General features: G+C 44.0%; 1 protein-coding gene across 1 annotated transcript in view; it reads right to left on the bottom strand.

Annotated features, from left to right (window-relative positions):
* Positions 1 to 1,267: 1,267 nt before the first annotated feature.
* Positions 1,268 to 13,309, bottom strand: part of FASN (fatty acid synthase) — a 55,237-nt gene continuing 43,195 nt past the window's right edge. The window contains exons 33-43 of the mRNA XM_051995313.1: positions 12,768 to 12,969; positions 12,417 to 12,568; positions 11,935 to 12,026; positions 8,174 to 8,325; positions 7,687 to 7,932; positions 7,170 to 7,358; positions 5,649 to 5,876; positions 5,155 to 5,375; positions 4,319 to 4,417; positions 3,284 to 3,535; positions 1,268 to 3,011 (exon numbers count right to left, since the gene is read on the bottom strand). Coding sequence (XP_051851273.1) covers positions 2,874 to 3,011; positions 3,284 to 3,535; positions 4,319 to 4,417; positions 5,155 to 5,375; positions 5,649 to 5,876; positions 7,170 to 7,358; positions 7,687 to 7,932; positions 8,174 to 8,325; positions 11,935 to 12,026; positions 12,417 to 12,568; positions 12,768 to 12,969 — 1,971 coding nt within the window. The 3' untranslated portion in view covers positions 1,268 to 2,873. The remainder of the gene's footprint in view (positions 3,012 to 3,283; positions 3,536 to 4,318; positions 4,418 to 5,154; positions 5,376 to 5,648; positions 5,877 to 7,169; positions 7,359 to 7,686; positions 7,933 to 8,173; positions 8,326 to 11,934; positions 12,027 to 12,416; positions 12,569 to 12,767; positions 12,970 to 13,309) is intronic.

Genomic DNA, 13,309 nt, shown 5'->3' with positions numbered 1-13,309 from the left:
AAAATTGGCTCTCTCTCCATCCTTGTTTTTCTTGCAGATGAGGGAAGGAGGAAAGCATGTTTAATGCAGAGGTGATGGCCTGGGAGAGAATCAAAGGCCCAAAGGATTTATAAGTCATGGAAGAGTAGGGTATGATACAGGAATCCTGCATTTCTAGCCCTTTGACACTGTTGGTCCCTTTCTTTCTGATAGTCTCTCCTCCTAAGTTTTTGGGACCCCATTCATTTTGTGTTCTTACTACTCAGTTCCCTTACTGGACTTATTTATCCACTTTGTCACATCTACTAATACCACAAACTCCCTTTATTTATTCAGCACTCCTTCTGGTGACCTTACCAATTAACATCTTTATGCTTATGATTTTCAAACTGACCAGTTTTAAACTTTCTGCTCACCAGTGTTCACACTTTCCACTGCCTGTCAGACATCTTAGACTTGACCTATCCAAAGCTGAACTCATTACCTTTCCCCTTAAACTTCCCCTCTCTGCCATGCTTAAAACCTACGTGTCATTGCCCCTCTATGTTCAATCTGTTGCCAAGAACTGTAGATTGCACATTTTAGAGTACCTTCCCTTCTCTTCTCTGACCCTGATACAAGTCCGTCTTCTCCCACCTGGGTCCACAGCAGCAGCCTGCTGGTGAGTCTGCCTGCTTCAAGTTTCTCCCTACTCCAATCCATACTCTATTCAGCTGAATGATTTAATTCATTATCTCCTTATTTAATAAACTCCAGTAGTTCCCTATCAATACAAAGTCCCTTTTAACATCCCAAGCCCTTTATGTCCTATTCCCCTCCCCCTCCCCCAACATATTCTTCGATACAATGATGATCTTCCTTGCAGTTCTTGGAACAAAACACCATCTCTTAGCTCCAGGGATTCTCATTGGCTGTTTCCCCATGTCTGGAATGCTTTTCCTCATCTCATCTCCTGGCTTCCCTTAAGTTTCAGCTAAAAATTCCACCTTCAGAATCTTTCATACCTTACAATTCTATTTTTAAAACTTACCCTATACATAACTTGATTGTGTGTTTGCATGTTACCTCCTCCAGTATGACTATAAGCTGTTACAGGGAAGGGCCTGTATCTTTTGTCTTTGTACCTTTAATGTTTGGCCCAGTGCCCATGTTTCCAGACGATTGCCACCTCCACCCCTTTCTCCCTGGCCAGGGATCCGAGAGAAGACTACCACTAAGATTGCATCCCTGCCTACAGGTGGGATGCCAGGCAGAGCCTTACAGAAAGAAAACAGACACATCAGCCAAGTTGGTCAGAGATCCCATGTGGTTTAATATCAGTAGGTCTGTGGGATGGGGAGCAGGACAATCTCAAGAGTAACACTTTCACCAAGTGGGTGTAAGAATGAAACAGGATCCAAACATGATTCTTTACACTGACAATTACATTGAAATTTTCAAAATTCAAGCAGCAGTTTGAATTAAATGTATCTCTCAAAAAAAAAAAAAAAAGACAAAAAACATTAATTAAAAAAAGAGAGAAAACGAAACAGTGCCCCAGCCACGATCCACAGAGGGGATGGTGCTAGCAGCCAGGTACAGGCTCAGAACCAGCCTCCAAGGAGGCCCCCCTGCCAGAGGAAAAACAAAGGGGGCCCCTGTGGGGGAGGTGGTAGGATCCTGGCTCCTGTCCCAATAGCCTCTGTATCATAAATGCAGCTGGGAATCACTTGTCCATTCCCCTCAAGGCCTGTGTGGCACACCAGCACGTAGTGGCAAGGAGACTCTTGCTGGGTCCCAGAGGAACAAAACGTCTCTTTTCCTCTTCTTGTTGAGAATCAAGTCCTCACACAGGCTCTCCCATGGTGGCTGACCTTCCAGTGAAGCCCACATTTCTTTGCTCCTGAAACCACTCCAAGCCTGGCAATTCCTCTGGTGGAGTTCCCCCCACCCCATCCCATTTTCTTTCTGTTCCAGGAAAGGGCAGGAGGAAGGGGGATAGGGGGGGGAAGAGATAAATTCCCACCACCCCATTCTCTCCCCTTCCTGTAGATGAGACGGGAGAATGGGAAGCTTCATTTCTTCACTATTAGGTTGAGATGGACAACTATGGTTGTCCATGGTTTTACTATGGTAAAAGCAGATCAAAGATATCCCAGACAAAACATGGAAAGAAAGAAATAGCCAGAGAATTCTGGATTTAGGAAAGAAGCATCTGCCAGTGGATTTCTTCTGGTCTTTTCACAAACAGCAGATGAATAACCCGCCCCACCCTCTCCCACCCCCCTTTTTTGCTGATGATGCAATAAATACAAAGTCTCAAATGAAAAATGAAAACACAACAAAAACACCACATGGTTATGAAAAAGGTTCAACCCCATCTTCTTGCTGGCCATCAGCTGATTCTTCACAGATCAAAACCAGAAATCTCCAAATCAGCCTGGACCCTGGTGTCCTGGTCTTGGTACCTGGCTAGTTGCAAATGGCCTTATGGCCTTTAGTTTTTGCATGGGGAACATAGTAAGAGATGATCACAGACAATAATGGCCTTGAACAAATTTTACTCCTTACTTAGGAGATTGTGGGCAGGGGGAGGAGGGGTGAAGATGAGAGATGAGTGAGCATGTGCACATGTTCCAAAAATGCCAGCTGAGGATGGCACGGTATCAACTGCAGCAGCAGCGGGGCAGGGCATAGGGTGGGTTACCACCAGGAGGACTTTCCTTCAGACCCAGCTTAGATGCAAAATTGTATTAATGGGGTGTCTCCTTATGGTGGGAGGTGGAGATTGGAGGGAGGAGAGGGAAGAAGGTATGAGAGGGAATGTTTTAATGACAAGAAAAGTCATCATAATTCCATCTCCTGCTAGTGACAGGAGATGTGACTGCAGGAAGGGACCAGGAGATGGAGGAGACCTAGCCCTCTCGTACACTGACTCGAGGCTCTGCTAGAGAACTGTGGATGATGCCGATGATGGACTCCAGACCATTGCCCTCCAACAATGTACGGTGGTCACCTTCGATGACATGGACAGACACCTTCCCATCGCAGACCTAGAAGCAGCAGCCCAGGACTTGGTTAGGCCCCTTCCACCCCTGCACCTCCCACGGAGTTTCCCAGTAACCTCCTTACTAACTGCAGGCTGGGGGTGCTGGGAAGAGGGAGGGACCTTCCGAGTCCCCAAGTGGCAACCCTGCAAGCCTGAAAATGTGGCAGTGGGCAGATGAGGGAGAGAAGGCTTCAGGTTTCAACACCAGATTGGGGGGGGCCTGGGAAAGGGTATGACAGAGAGTGGTCCCAAGGTGCCTACTTTAAAAAGCCTCACCTCAGACAGGTTGTAGTCCTTGCCTAGGCCTTCGCCATACTCGCTGCTGGTTTTGGCCCTTAACAGGGTCACGTTGCCGTGATACTTGATTTTGGGGATATATTGCTCTGCAGCCCTCAGCTTGTGATAGAAGGAAAACGCAGCAAAGCTGAGCTCTGTGCGGCTGATGTGCCTGTGATTCTGGGTTATCAGGTCCACTGTGGCAGAGACTCGGGCTTCCAGATCTTTCAGAGGCAGGAGCACCTCCAGCACCTGCAAGGGCAAGGCAGTCAGGCAGAAGGGAACAAGGTGAGCATGCACCAGAACCCACGCTCTTGGAAGTCTGACCATTCTTTACTTTGAAGCTCTACAAACACGGGCCCACTTTCTCAGTCAGTGGGGCATAGCAGAAGGGACATTGGGGATTATTTAGTCCAACATTCTCATTTAAAAGAGGAGCAAAGTGAAACCCAAGAAAGCAATCTGACGTTCTCAGAATTACTGAGCGCAGAGCAGGGGTCGGTCTGTGGCTGCTCAGGCTTGGCTTGCCCTCTGAATGCTGGAGGCATTTTAAATAGGATGGCATTAAGTCAAGCCCTCATTGAGCTGAACCCAGGCACTGGGCTGGGGCAGGAAACAGCAATGAACAAGACCCCATCAGGCTTCACAGGAGTAGCCAGAGAAGGAAGTGGGAGAGCCTGGTCATAAAGAACAAAGTAAAGGAAGGCATACAGCCTGGACTCATGGTTTCTTTTAGGAATCTTGGTGTTGGCTGGCACCTTTTCTGTGACTCAGGCTAGATCACTGAAGAGTACTTTTCTAGGGTCAGGTCTTAAGGAAGGGAGGGGGAGAGAGGAAGAAAGAGGGATCGAGAAAAGGAAAGGAAGGAGGGAGTAAAGAGAGAAAGGGAAGGAGAGGGGAAAGGGAAGAAGAGAAGAAAAAGGTTTAGAAGAGACAACTTCACCCCACCCCATGGTACAGGACAAGGAGTAAGGTGATGGTGAGGGAGAAGGGGTTGGGAAAAGGATCAAGGGGAGGGGGGCTGAGAGAAATGACCTTGTTGTATTCAGTGTCTGTGAATTGCTGGACAAAGGCACACATCGCTTCTGTCTCTGCTTCTGCTTCACAACCTGGGGTCAGCTTGGCTCGATAGCTCTGGAAAGGAGAGGTGGGAATCAGAGACACATGCCGCAGGGGACTGACCCACGGCTTTGTGGTCAGTATTCCTGGGAGGTATGGAGGGAGGCGAAGTTCAGACGTTGACCAGCTGGTTAAGGAGAGGGCTGGAACACGAAACTATCTCTTGACCTCAAGAACAACAATTAGGAAATCTACCACACTTCCTGCCTGTTCCTACGCATACATTCCCACATTATGCCAGAGAAGTTCTAATCTGGTATCTTGTCATTGTGAATTGTGGCAATAAAGGATTACTAAGGCAATTGGGTTAAGTGCCTTGCCAGGATCACAAAGCTACTAAGCATGAGGTGTCTGAGGTCAGATTTGAACTTGGGGCAGGGGCTCTATCTACTTAAAAGGTATTGCCTTGAGCCAACCGAGCCTGAGCTCAGGCACATCCTCCTGCGCCAGCAAGGCCCTGTGGTGCCTGTGTCCTGAGGAGCTTGGCTAAGTTTCTGGTGGAGACACTACCAGAAGGTCATCCACTGAGGTGCAGGAGAATTGCAAACAGAGCCGTTAGTGGCCCCAAAATGCTAAAAATAGCTCTTTTGAAGTCCTGGGGAACCAGAGAGTTTCCTGTTGTAACCCTAATGCTTCATTATTGTAAAGTTTGGGGCTGTGGCTATTGATGTGTCAGGGCCTCTACTTGTCTGCACCTAGGTTGACTGGGAGGCTGGTCTCTGAAAATGCCCTTCATGTCCCATTTTCCTTACCTGCGTGTAGGCTAGAACATAAGCATGAGACCCATCAAACAGGAAAAGGCTGTTGTTTGAGTGGGATGGGATTTGCTGGGCTTGTAGCTGAGAGCACATTTCAAAGGCTACACAAGCCCCGTAGGAGTAGCCAGCGATGCGGTATGGCCCTTCGGGCTGGACCTGCTTGATGCAGTCAATGTAGTAGGAAGCCAGGCTCTGGATGCTGTCCAGGGGAGCAGCTAGAAAAGGGAGGAAGAGCAAATGAAATGAGAAACTGGTATGCTGCAAGAGATTTAGGTCAGATCTCACTCAGGAAGGCCTTCTCAGTGATTCGGAGGGTGAGACAAAAGGACAGCTTAAAGGTAGAGTTAAGCAGCAGAGAAACAGCTAAGCAGGAAGCAGTTACAGAATTTGGATCCCAATCAATCCTCTCCCCCACTAGACAGAGGAGCTCTCTAGAAGCAGCTTCTTTATGGATTTCATATTCTAGTTAGACGGGTATGGGTGATTACCTTTAGTGCACTGCAGGCCATAGGTAGGGATGCTGAGTTTGGCAGCGAGGTTGTGGAACACGGTTATTGAACCCTCAATGGGATGGACCAGGAAAAGGGGTCTCTCTGTGCTCTGCACAGCATTAAGCAGAGTAATTGTTGGCCCTTCGGGGTTTACCAGCAGATTCCCCAGATTCAATTTGGTTTCTCGGATAGGGGAGACTTCTTTGGCCGGTAGACACTTTGATTCTTGAAGAGAGAAAGTAGAGCTATCTCATTACACAGTCCAACCCGAGATCTCTATACCATCCATGTGATCTTTGGTGAGCCATTTAACCTCAGTTTCCCCACTTGTAAAATGATAATCTCTTAATATACTTTTTAGTCTTAAATTCTATGATAATTAGAGAACAGAACCTCTAAGTTAATTTGTCTCCTCAGCAATAATTAAAATAGGACCCTTTGGATTTGGACTAGTGGGTGCAGAAGATATAGAGAATGGGGCTTAATCAAAAGGTCTTTCTTTCCTTCTTGATTTTTTCCCCCTTTAGTTCATGATGCCATTACATTTATTTTTACTATATGTTTTTTTTCTCTAATTTTTTTTTATTTATTTTTTCTGGTTACACATGTATATATTAACTTTTTAAATACACATTTCTTTATAAATCATGTTGAGAAAGAAAAACTCAGAACAAAAGGGTAAAAATTACAAGAGGAAAAAAAAAAACCCTAGAAGAACCATATGTTCCACTGGTCTACCATTCTATTTCTTAGCCAGTACCAAATGCTTTGGTTGATTACTGCTTTATAATATAGTTTTAAGTCTGGTACTGCTAGGCCACCCATCCTATTTTTTTTCCAATCAATTCCCTTGAATTCCAAATTAATTTTGTTATTTTTTTCTCTATAAAATAATTTTTTTTTTTTTTATGGGGCAGCTAGGTGGTGCAGAGGATAGAGCACCAGCCCTGAAGTCAGGAGGACCTGAGTTCAAATCTGGCCTCAGACACTTAACACTTCCTGGCTGTGTGACTCTGGGCAAGTCATTTAAACGCAATTGCCTCAGCAAAAAGCAAAATAATAATAATAATTTTTTGTGGCAGTTTGATTGGTATGGCACTGAGAAACTAAAAAAGATTTCATGTAAAAGATGGTGCTTGAGCTGAGTGTTCTATGAAGATAATTGCACTTAATCTCCAAGATGTGTTTCCCTTAATGGAGATAAGTGTGTTAGTAGAGCCAAACTCTCTCCCCCCCACTTCCCCTCTCTCCCCCCTGCTTTGTGGCTACATACACATAACGAGTCAGAGTCAGGGGCAGCCTGCAGCATTGAAACAGGTCAAATTTAATTAAGTATACAGCACATGGAAATCAAATAAGCCAGGCAGAGAACAGGGGGAAATGATTGTCATCTTGGGATTGTTCTCCTAGAGACTCAATAGAAGTTCTTCCTCTAAAATCTATGAAATCTACTGTGTACCGTCCCTTTGCTGGTCCTGGGAACTCCCAAACCCACGCCTCCTGTCTATAATAACTCACCTTCTCCTGCTCCAGACTGGGACGACAGTTCTTTTAGCTTCTTGATGGTGAGCTGCCGGATCTCCCTCATGGCCATGACAATGTCATACTCGCGCTCCAGGGTCTGCCTCACCTCTACCCCCATCAGGGAGTCCAGGCCCAGATCAGCCAGGGTACTATCTGGATTCAACGTGCTTACATCTCGGATGCCTGGACGAGAGACACTTCCATATTAACGGCGCAGGCAAGGAGGGTATGCCTGATGCTGGGGAGACCAGGATAGAGCCTCTCTTTTCTACAGCTCCTCATGAGCTAAGGCAACAGGTTGCCCTGGACTGGGCTACACCACATGTGGATTAGAGTAAACATCCTGACCTTGCTATCAATGGGGTTCAGGAAGTTCACAGGAGCATTCCAAGAATGCCCAGAGTTTCCCTACTACCTGAGATGATGCCCAGGTAGAACGCCTGCCTGCACAACCATGACCAGGCAGGTCCTTAGGACGGGGAATCACTGGACAAGGTTCACCATGGCTCACCGAGGATGTGTGCCACTGCTTTCAACAGATCCTTCTGGCCATCTCCATCACCACGGGACATCACCTTCTTCTCAGCTAACACAAAGCTGCTCATGACAGGGTGGTTCTGGTTAAGGAAAAGATCCAAGACTTCCAGGCAGGAGGAGATACGCTGGGGTAGGGTTCCACCAATCACAGTGTCATTAGTGCCCATGGCTTCCAGGACAATGCCTACATCACCAATGGCTCCCCACTGGACGGCAAGGCCTGGCGAAAAGAGGGTGAAATTTCCAGTGAAGAAGCAGGATTCTTGTGAGGACAGAGGACAGGGTGGGGGCTTGGCAGAAAAGGGGCTTTTCTCACTGGGTTGGAATGGGTTCCCTGAAAAGCCATGTGCCTATTTAGAGAAAAAGTGACCCAAGCTGCTAGACGTCCATCCTATGGATGTGCTTAATGGGAGGAGGTTGGAGGGGCCCTATGTGTATGTCTTCTCTCTGCCCTGGGTTACCTGGAAGGCCATCATGCTTCCGCTTCTCACAGATACGCTCCATGGTGGAGTTGGCAAAACCATAGTTACTCTGCCCGGCATTGCCTCGCCCACAGCTCACCGATGAGAAAGCCACAAAGTAATCCAGTTCTGGGCATTTTTCCCGTGACACTCTAAAGGAGCAACCCAAGAACATGACTCATCACTTGCTATTCCTCTCCACAGAGCCTTAACTCCTGGATGGTATAGCGAAAGTATTTTATTTCTAGTTTTCCAACTCCTATCTGCACCTGGATATCTGGACTCTGATCCTACCATTCCAAATAATGTTTCCAAAGAGCATGCTCTCATTTTCATACGAGACTAAGCAAACATAATTAGGAAGGTAGATTTGAAAACCAAAAAGATCACTCATATGGATATAGAAAATATGCTAGAGATAAAATAGAAGCATATAGGTCATTAGGTTCCCCCCAAAACACAAACCTTACACATCCCACCCGACTTTATTATGAAAATCTCTATAGATTAACTTCAGCACAAAATAGGCATTCAATAAAATGTTACTAAATGAATACATGAGTGAGCTTCTTATTAAATCATTAAGCCAGAATGACTGATGAAGGAGATGACTTGCTAGACATAGCTTCTTTTATAAACCCCTTTTCATTCCTTTCTCTCTGCCTAATTCTACTCTAGCTAATAAGGATCACTTTCTTCTCAAAGTCCATATACACTTTTGTTTGCTCATTTGTTCTATTGTCAAAAGACTCTTGCCCAATGCCAATCCTGGCACCATTCACTCCTCTGTTCTTCCTTATGTGCTACTGATAAAACTGGAGGAATCTTGCCAAAATGACTGGATTCACTACAAGTTTATGTAATTTATATTACCTAATTTCAACCTAATTTCACTGCAGCAAGGCAATTCTTTTATTATCTCCCTAATTGATTCTCTACTCTATTCACCATTAATGGCTATTTAATTTAAACCTTCTCTTCCGTCCTCAAGGATCCCACATACCTCATACTTTACCAACCAATTGCAGATCATTTGCTATGAGTTCCACCTTCTCTCCTTCTCAGGATAATTCCTTGATCCTATGCCCACTACCTCTTCCTTTACTCCTTTATTCTGATGAAGAAATGGCTCTTTTCCTGGTCAAGGACGATCCTTCTTACAAAAGTCCTTAAACTCATTCTCTCTTTTCTTTTTCAGTCAACTGGTCCTACTGTCACTATTTCACTCTTGATAATGTTAAATTTCTCCCTAGTTACTGTTTTCCTGTCACCTACATATACACTCTGATCTCTTCTATCTTTAAAGAACCATCACTAGATCCAACTATTCCTGTTCTCCCTTTATACAGCTTGTTCCAGATGCTGGGCTATGAGATTGCCTTTAACTCTGCTCTCACTGTCAAAGAAATCCACATCCATCAGAATACATCCTCATACAATATCGTTGTCGAAGTGTATAATGATCTCCTGATTCTGCTCATTTCACTTAGCATCAGTTCATGTAAGTCTCTCCAAGCCTCTCTGTATTCATCCTGCTGGTCATTTCTTACAGAACAATAATATTCCTTAACATTCGATACTATATGAGGCTGTATTCTGATGGAAGTGGATTTCTTTGACAAAGACACCTAACTCAGTTTCAATTGATAAGTGATGGACAGAAGCAGCTACATCCAAAGAACGAACACTGGGAAATGAATGTGAACTATTTGCATTTTTGTCTTTCTTTCCGGGTTATTTTTGCCTTCTGAATCCAATTCTCCCTATGCAACAAGAGAACTGTTCGGTTCTGCAAACATATATTGTATCCAGGATATACTACAACATATTTAACATATATAGGACTGCTTGCCATCTAGGGGAGAGGGTGGAGGGAGGGAGGGGAAAAATTGGAACAGAAGCGAGTGCAAGGGATAATGTTGTAAAAAATTACCCTAGCATGGGTTCTGTCAATAAAAAGTTATTATAAAATAAAAAAAAACATTCAAAAATAAAATAAAATAAATCTGCTCTCACTCTGGCTTCTGACTTTCTTTCTCAAATGAGACCATTGTCTCAAGAGTTACCAGTGTTTTTAAGATAGTTTATCTTTCAGACCTGTGGAGAAGGAAGGAATTTGTGACCAAAGAAGAAGTAGAGATCATTATTGATCACAAAATAGAAAATTTTGATTATATCAAGTTAAAAAGCTTTGGTACAAACAAAATTAATGCAGACAAGATTAGAAGGGAAGGAATAAACTGGGAAAACATTTTTACATCCAAAGGATCTGATAAAGGCCTCATTTCTAAAATATATAGCGAATTGACTCTAATTTATAAGAAATCAAACCATTCTCCAACTGATAAATGATCAAAGGATATGAATAGACAATTTTCAGATGACAAAATTGAAACTATTTCTACCCATATGAAAAGGTGTTCCAAATCATTATTGATCAGAGAAATGCAAATTAAGACAACTCTGAGATACCACTACACACTTGTCAGTTTGGCTAAGATGACAGGAAAAGATAATGACAAATGTTGGAGGGGATGTGAGAAAACTGGGCTACTGATACATTGTTGGTGGAATTGTGAATGAATCCAATCATTCTGAAGAGCAATTTGGAACTATACTCAGAAAGCTGTCAAACTGTGCATACCCTTTGACCCAGCAGTGTTACTAACAGGCTTATATCCCAAAGAGATCTTAAAGAAGGGAAAGGAACCCGTATGTACAAAAAATGTTTGTGGCAGCCCTTTTTGTAGTGGCTGAATAAATTATGGATTATTGTTCTGTAAGAAATGACCAGCAGGCTGAATACAAAGAGGCTTAGAGAGACTTACATAAACTGATGCAGAGTGAAATGAGCAGAACCAGGAGATCATTATACATTTCAACAACAATACTATATGAAGATCAATTCTGATGGAAGTGGCTTTCTTCAATAATGAGAGGATCCAATTCAGTTCCAATTGATCAGTAATGAACTGAACCAACTACACCCAGAGAAAGAACACTGGGAAATATGTGTGGACCACAATGTAGCATTTATACTCTTTCTGTTATTGTTTGCTTGCATTTTTGTTTTTCTTCCCAGGTTATTTTTATCTTCTTTCTAAATCTGATTTTTCTTGTGTAGCAAGACAACTGTATAAATATGTATACATATATTGTATTTAACATATAGTTTAACATATTTAGCATGTAGGGGACTACCTGCCATCTAGGGGAGGGGATGGAGGGAAGGAGGGGAAAAGTTGAAACAGAAGTTTTTGCAAGGGTCAATGTTGAAAAATTACCCATGCATATGTCTTGTCAATAAAAAGATAGAATTAAAAAAAAAAAGTTACCAATGTTTTCTTACTGGCCAAATAAATTGGCCTTTTCTCAAATCTCATCCTTCTTGACTTCTTTGCAACATTGGATTCTGCTGACTAGTTTTCCTGGATGCTTCTTCTCTCTGGATTTTTATGATGCTTACTCCCATATGCCTGACCTCTCCTTTATGGTCTCCTTTGCTGAATCTTCATGTACATCACATTCTCTAACTAGGGATGTCCATCAAAGGTGATGTTCTGACCCCTTTTCTCTTTTTTCCCCCACCCTGTTACAAGGTGACCCCCCCTCAGCTATCATGATGGGCTTCACTGCAGTGCCTCCTACAGAATATGCACTTAATAAATGCTTGATTGATTGTAGAATTGAATTGAGGATGTGCTGTCAGAGGTGATTTAAGTGGCAGCATTTCAGATCCCCTTGCCCACTAATCATTATACCTGTCCAAGTTAATTGTGCCGTTGTACTTGGGCCTGTTGACATCCTGGAAGAATTCTGGGGTTTGGTTCTCCAACATAGCATCTCTCAGGACCTAAGTAGGAGGAGAAGAGGTCGTCCTCAGTAGGAAATAGACCAGGGACATCTCTGCTCTTCCCATTGCAGAAACATAGTATAATTCTTCTCTATTTTGACCTTTCTACCTTGCCTACCCCAGGGGTCCCAATTCTTACATTCTTAATCCCTTGAAGTCATGTTCCTCTTAGAGAAAACAAATTCCCAAGTAGAAACCAGGAAAATGATATGGGACACTCTTGAAAATTATTCAAGGTCAGTAAAAGACTCCTCCTCTGCCAGGGATCTGGTTTCAGTGACAGTCCTAGATCACATTATTTGCAAAGAGCAACTTTCTAAGACATCTGGGCTGCATCATCTTGCCTGCATGCACTCCTCAGCCTCTGCCTAGGCCAGAGCCTCCACTCACCATAGCCAAGTTGAAAATGCCTCCAACAGGCCCAAGCTGGATGGCCTCTTCTATCAGCTGCTGGGCTCCCTCCAGTGTGCTGACATTACTTGTGGACACATGGACCTGGATACCTTCCTGCTGCCACTCTTGAATCCTCTTAGCTTGATACCCTGTAGAAGCAATCAATCACGGAGGGATAGGCAATTTCTCCAGATTGCTGATTTTAGACTGGGGGGGGGGGGGGGGGATTGGGAAGAGAAGGGGCAAATGTGAGGGTCTAGCAGGATATCCCTGGGTTTTTATTCCCCCATCACCCTCAAAGAGCTTGGTCTTTGCCCTACATAAACACTCTCTCCCTCTTCCACATACCAGTCCGAATGCCTGAACGTGAAGTCAGAACAAGTTTCTCAGCCCCTCGAAGAATAAGCCATTGAGCTAATTCAAGTCCAAAGCCACCAAGTCCTCCTGTGATGATGTAGGACTTAGAGTTGGGGCAAAACGTCTTGGAAATGGCTGAGATCAGGATGGGCTTTGTTCCTTTCACCATAGCTTGCTTCTCTTCTTCTTGCACCTGTTTCCCCCAGCACATATATACACAGATATACATATATATATATACACACACACACACTTTCTTAACGTTTCCCCCATCTCTACCCTTCATTCTCTGTTCCAGCAATATGGCCCCAGGGCTAAAGAATCTGACCAATTACACCTTTCAGAGGACAGAGATCTTGAGACTGAACTTTTATATAAGTCAAAGGAAATAGAGTAATGAGTCCGAGGAGGAGAGTGCTGAAGGCTATTAGAATCATCTTCCTCAAGAAAATAAATGGGTCTATCATTTGGCCGGAAGAAAGACCTGATTTGAACTCGACTGCAGGAGCCTAGATGGATTAATAGGGTGGATA

The sequence above is a fragment of the Antechinus flavipes genome, chromosome 4 (genome assembly GCF_016432865.1).
Source record: "Antechinus flavipes isolate AdamAnt ecotype Samford, QLD, Australia chromosome 4, AdamAnt_v2, whole genome shotgun sequence".
NCBI classification, from domain to species: Eukaryota; Metazoa; Chordata; class Mammalia; order Dasyuromorphia; family Dasyuridae; genus Antechinus; species Antechinus flavipes.
Note: the sequence above shows the minus strand (reverse complement) of the source record. Positions and strands in the feature narration are given on the sequence as shown.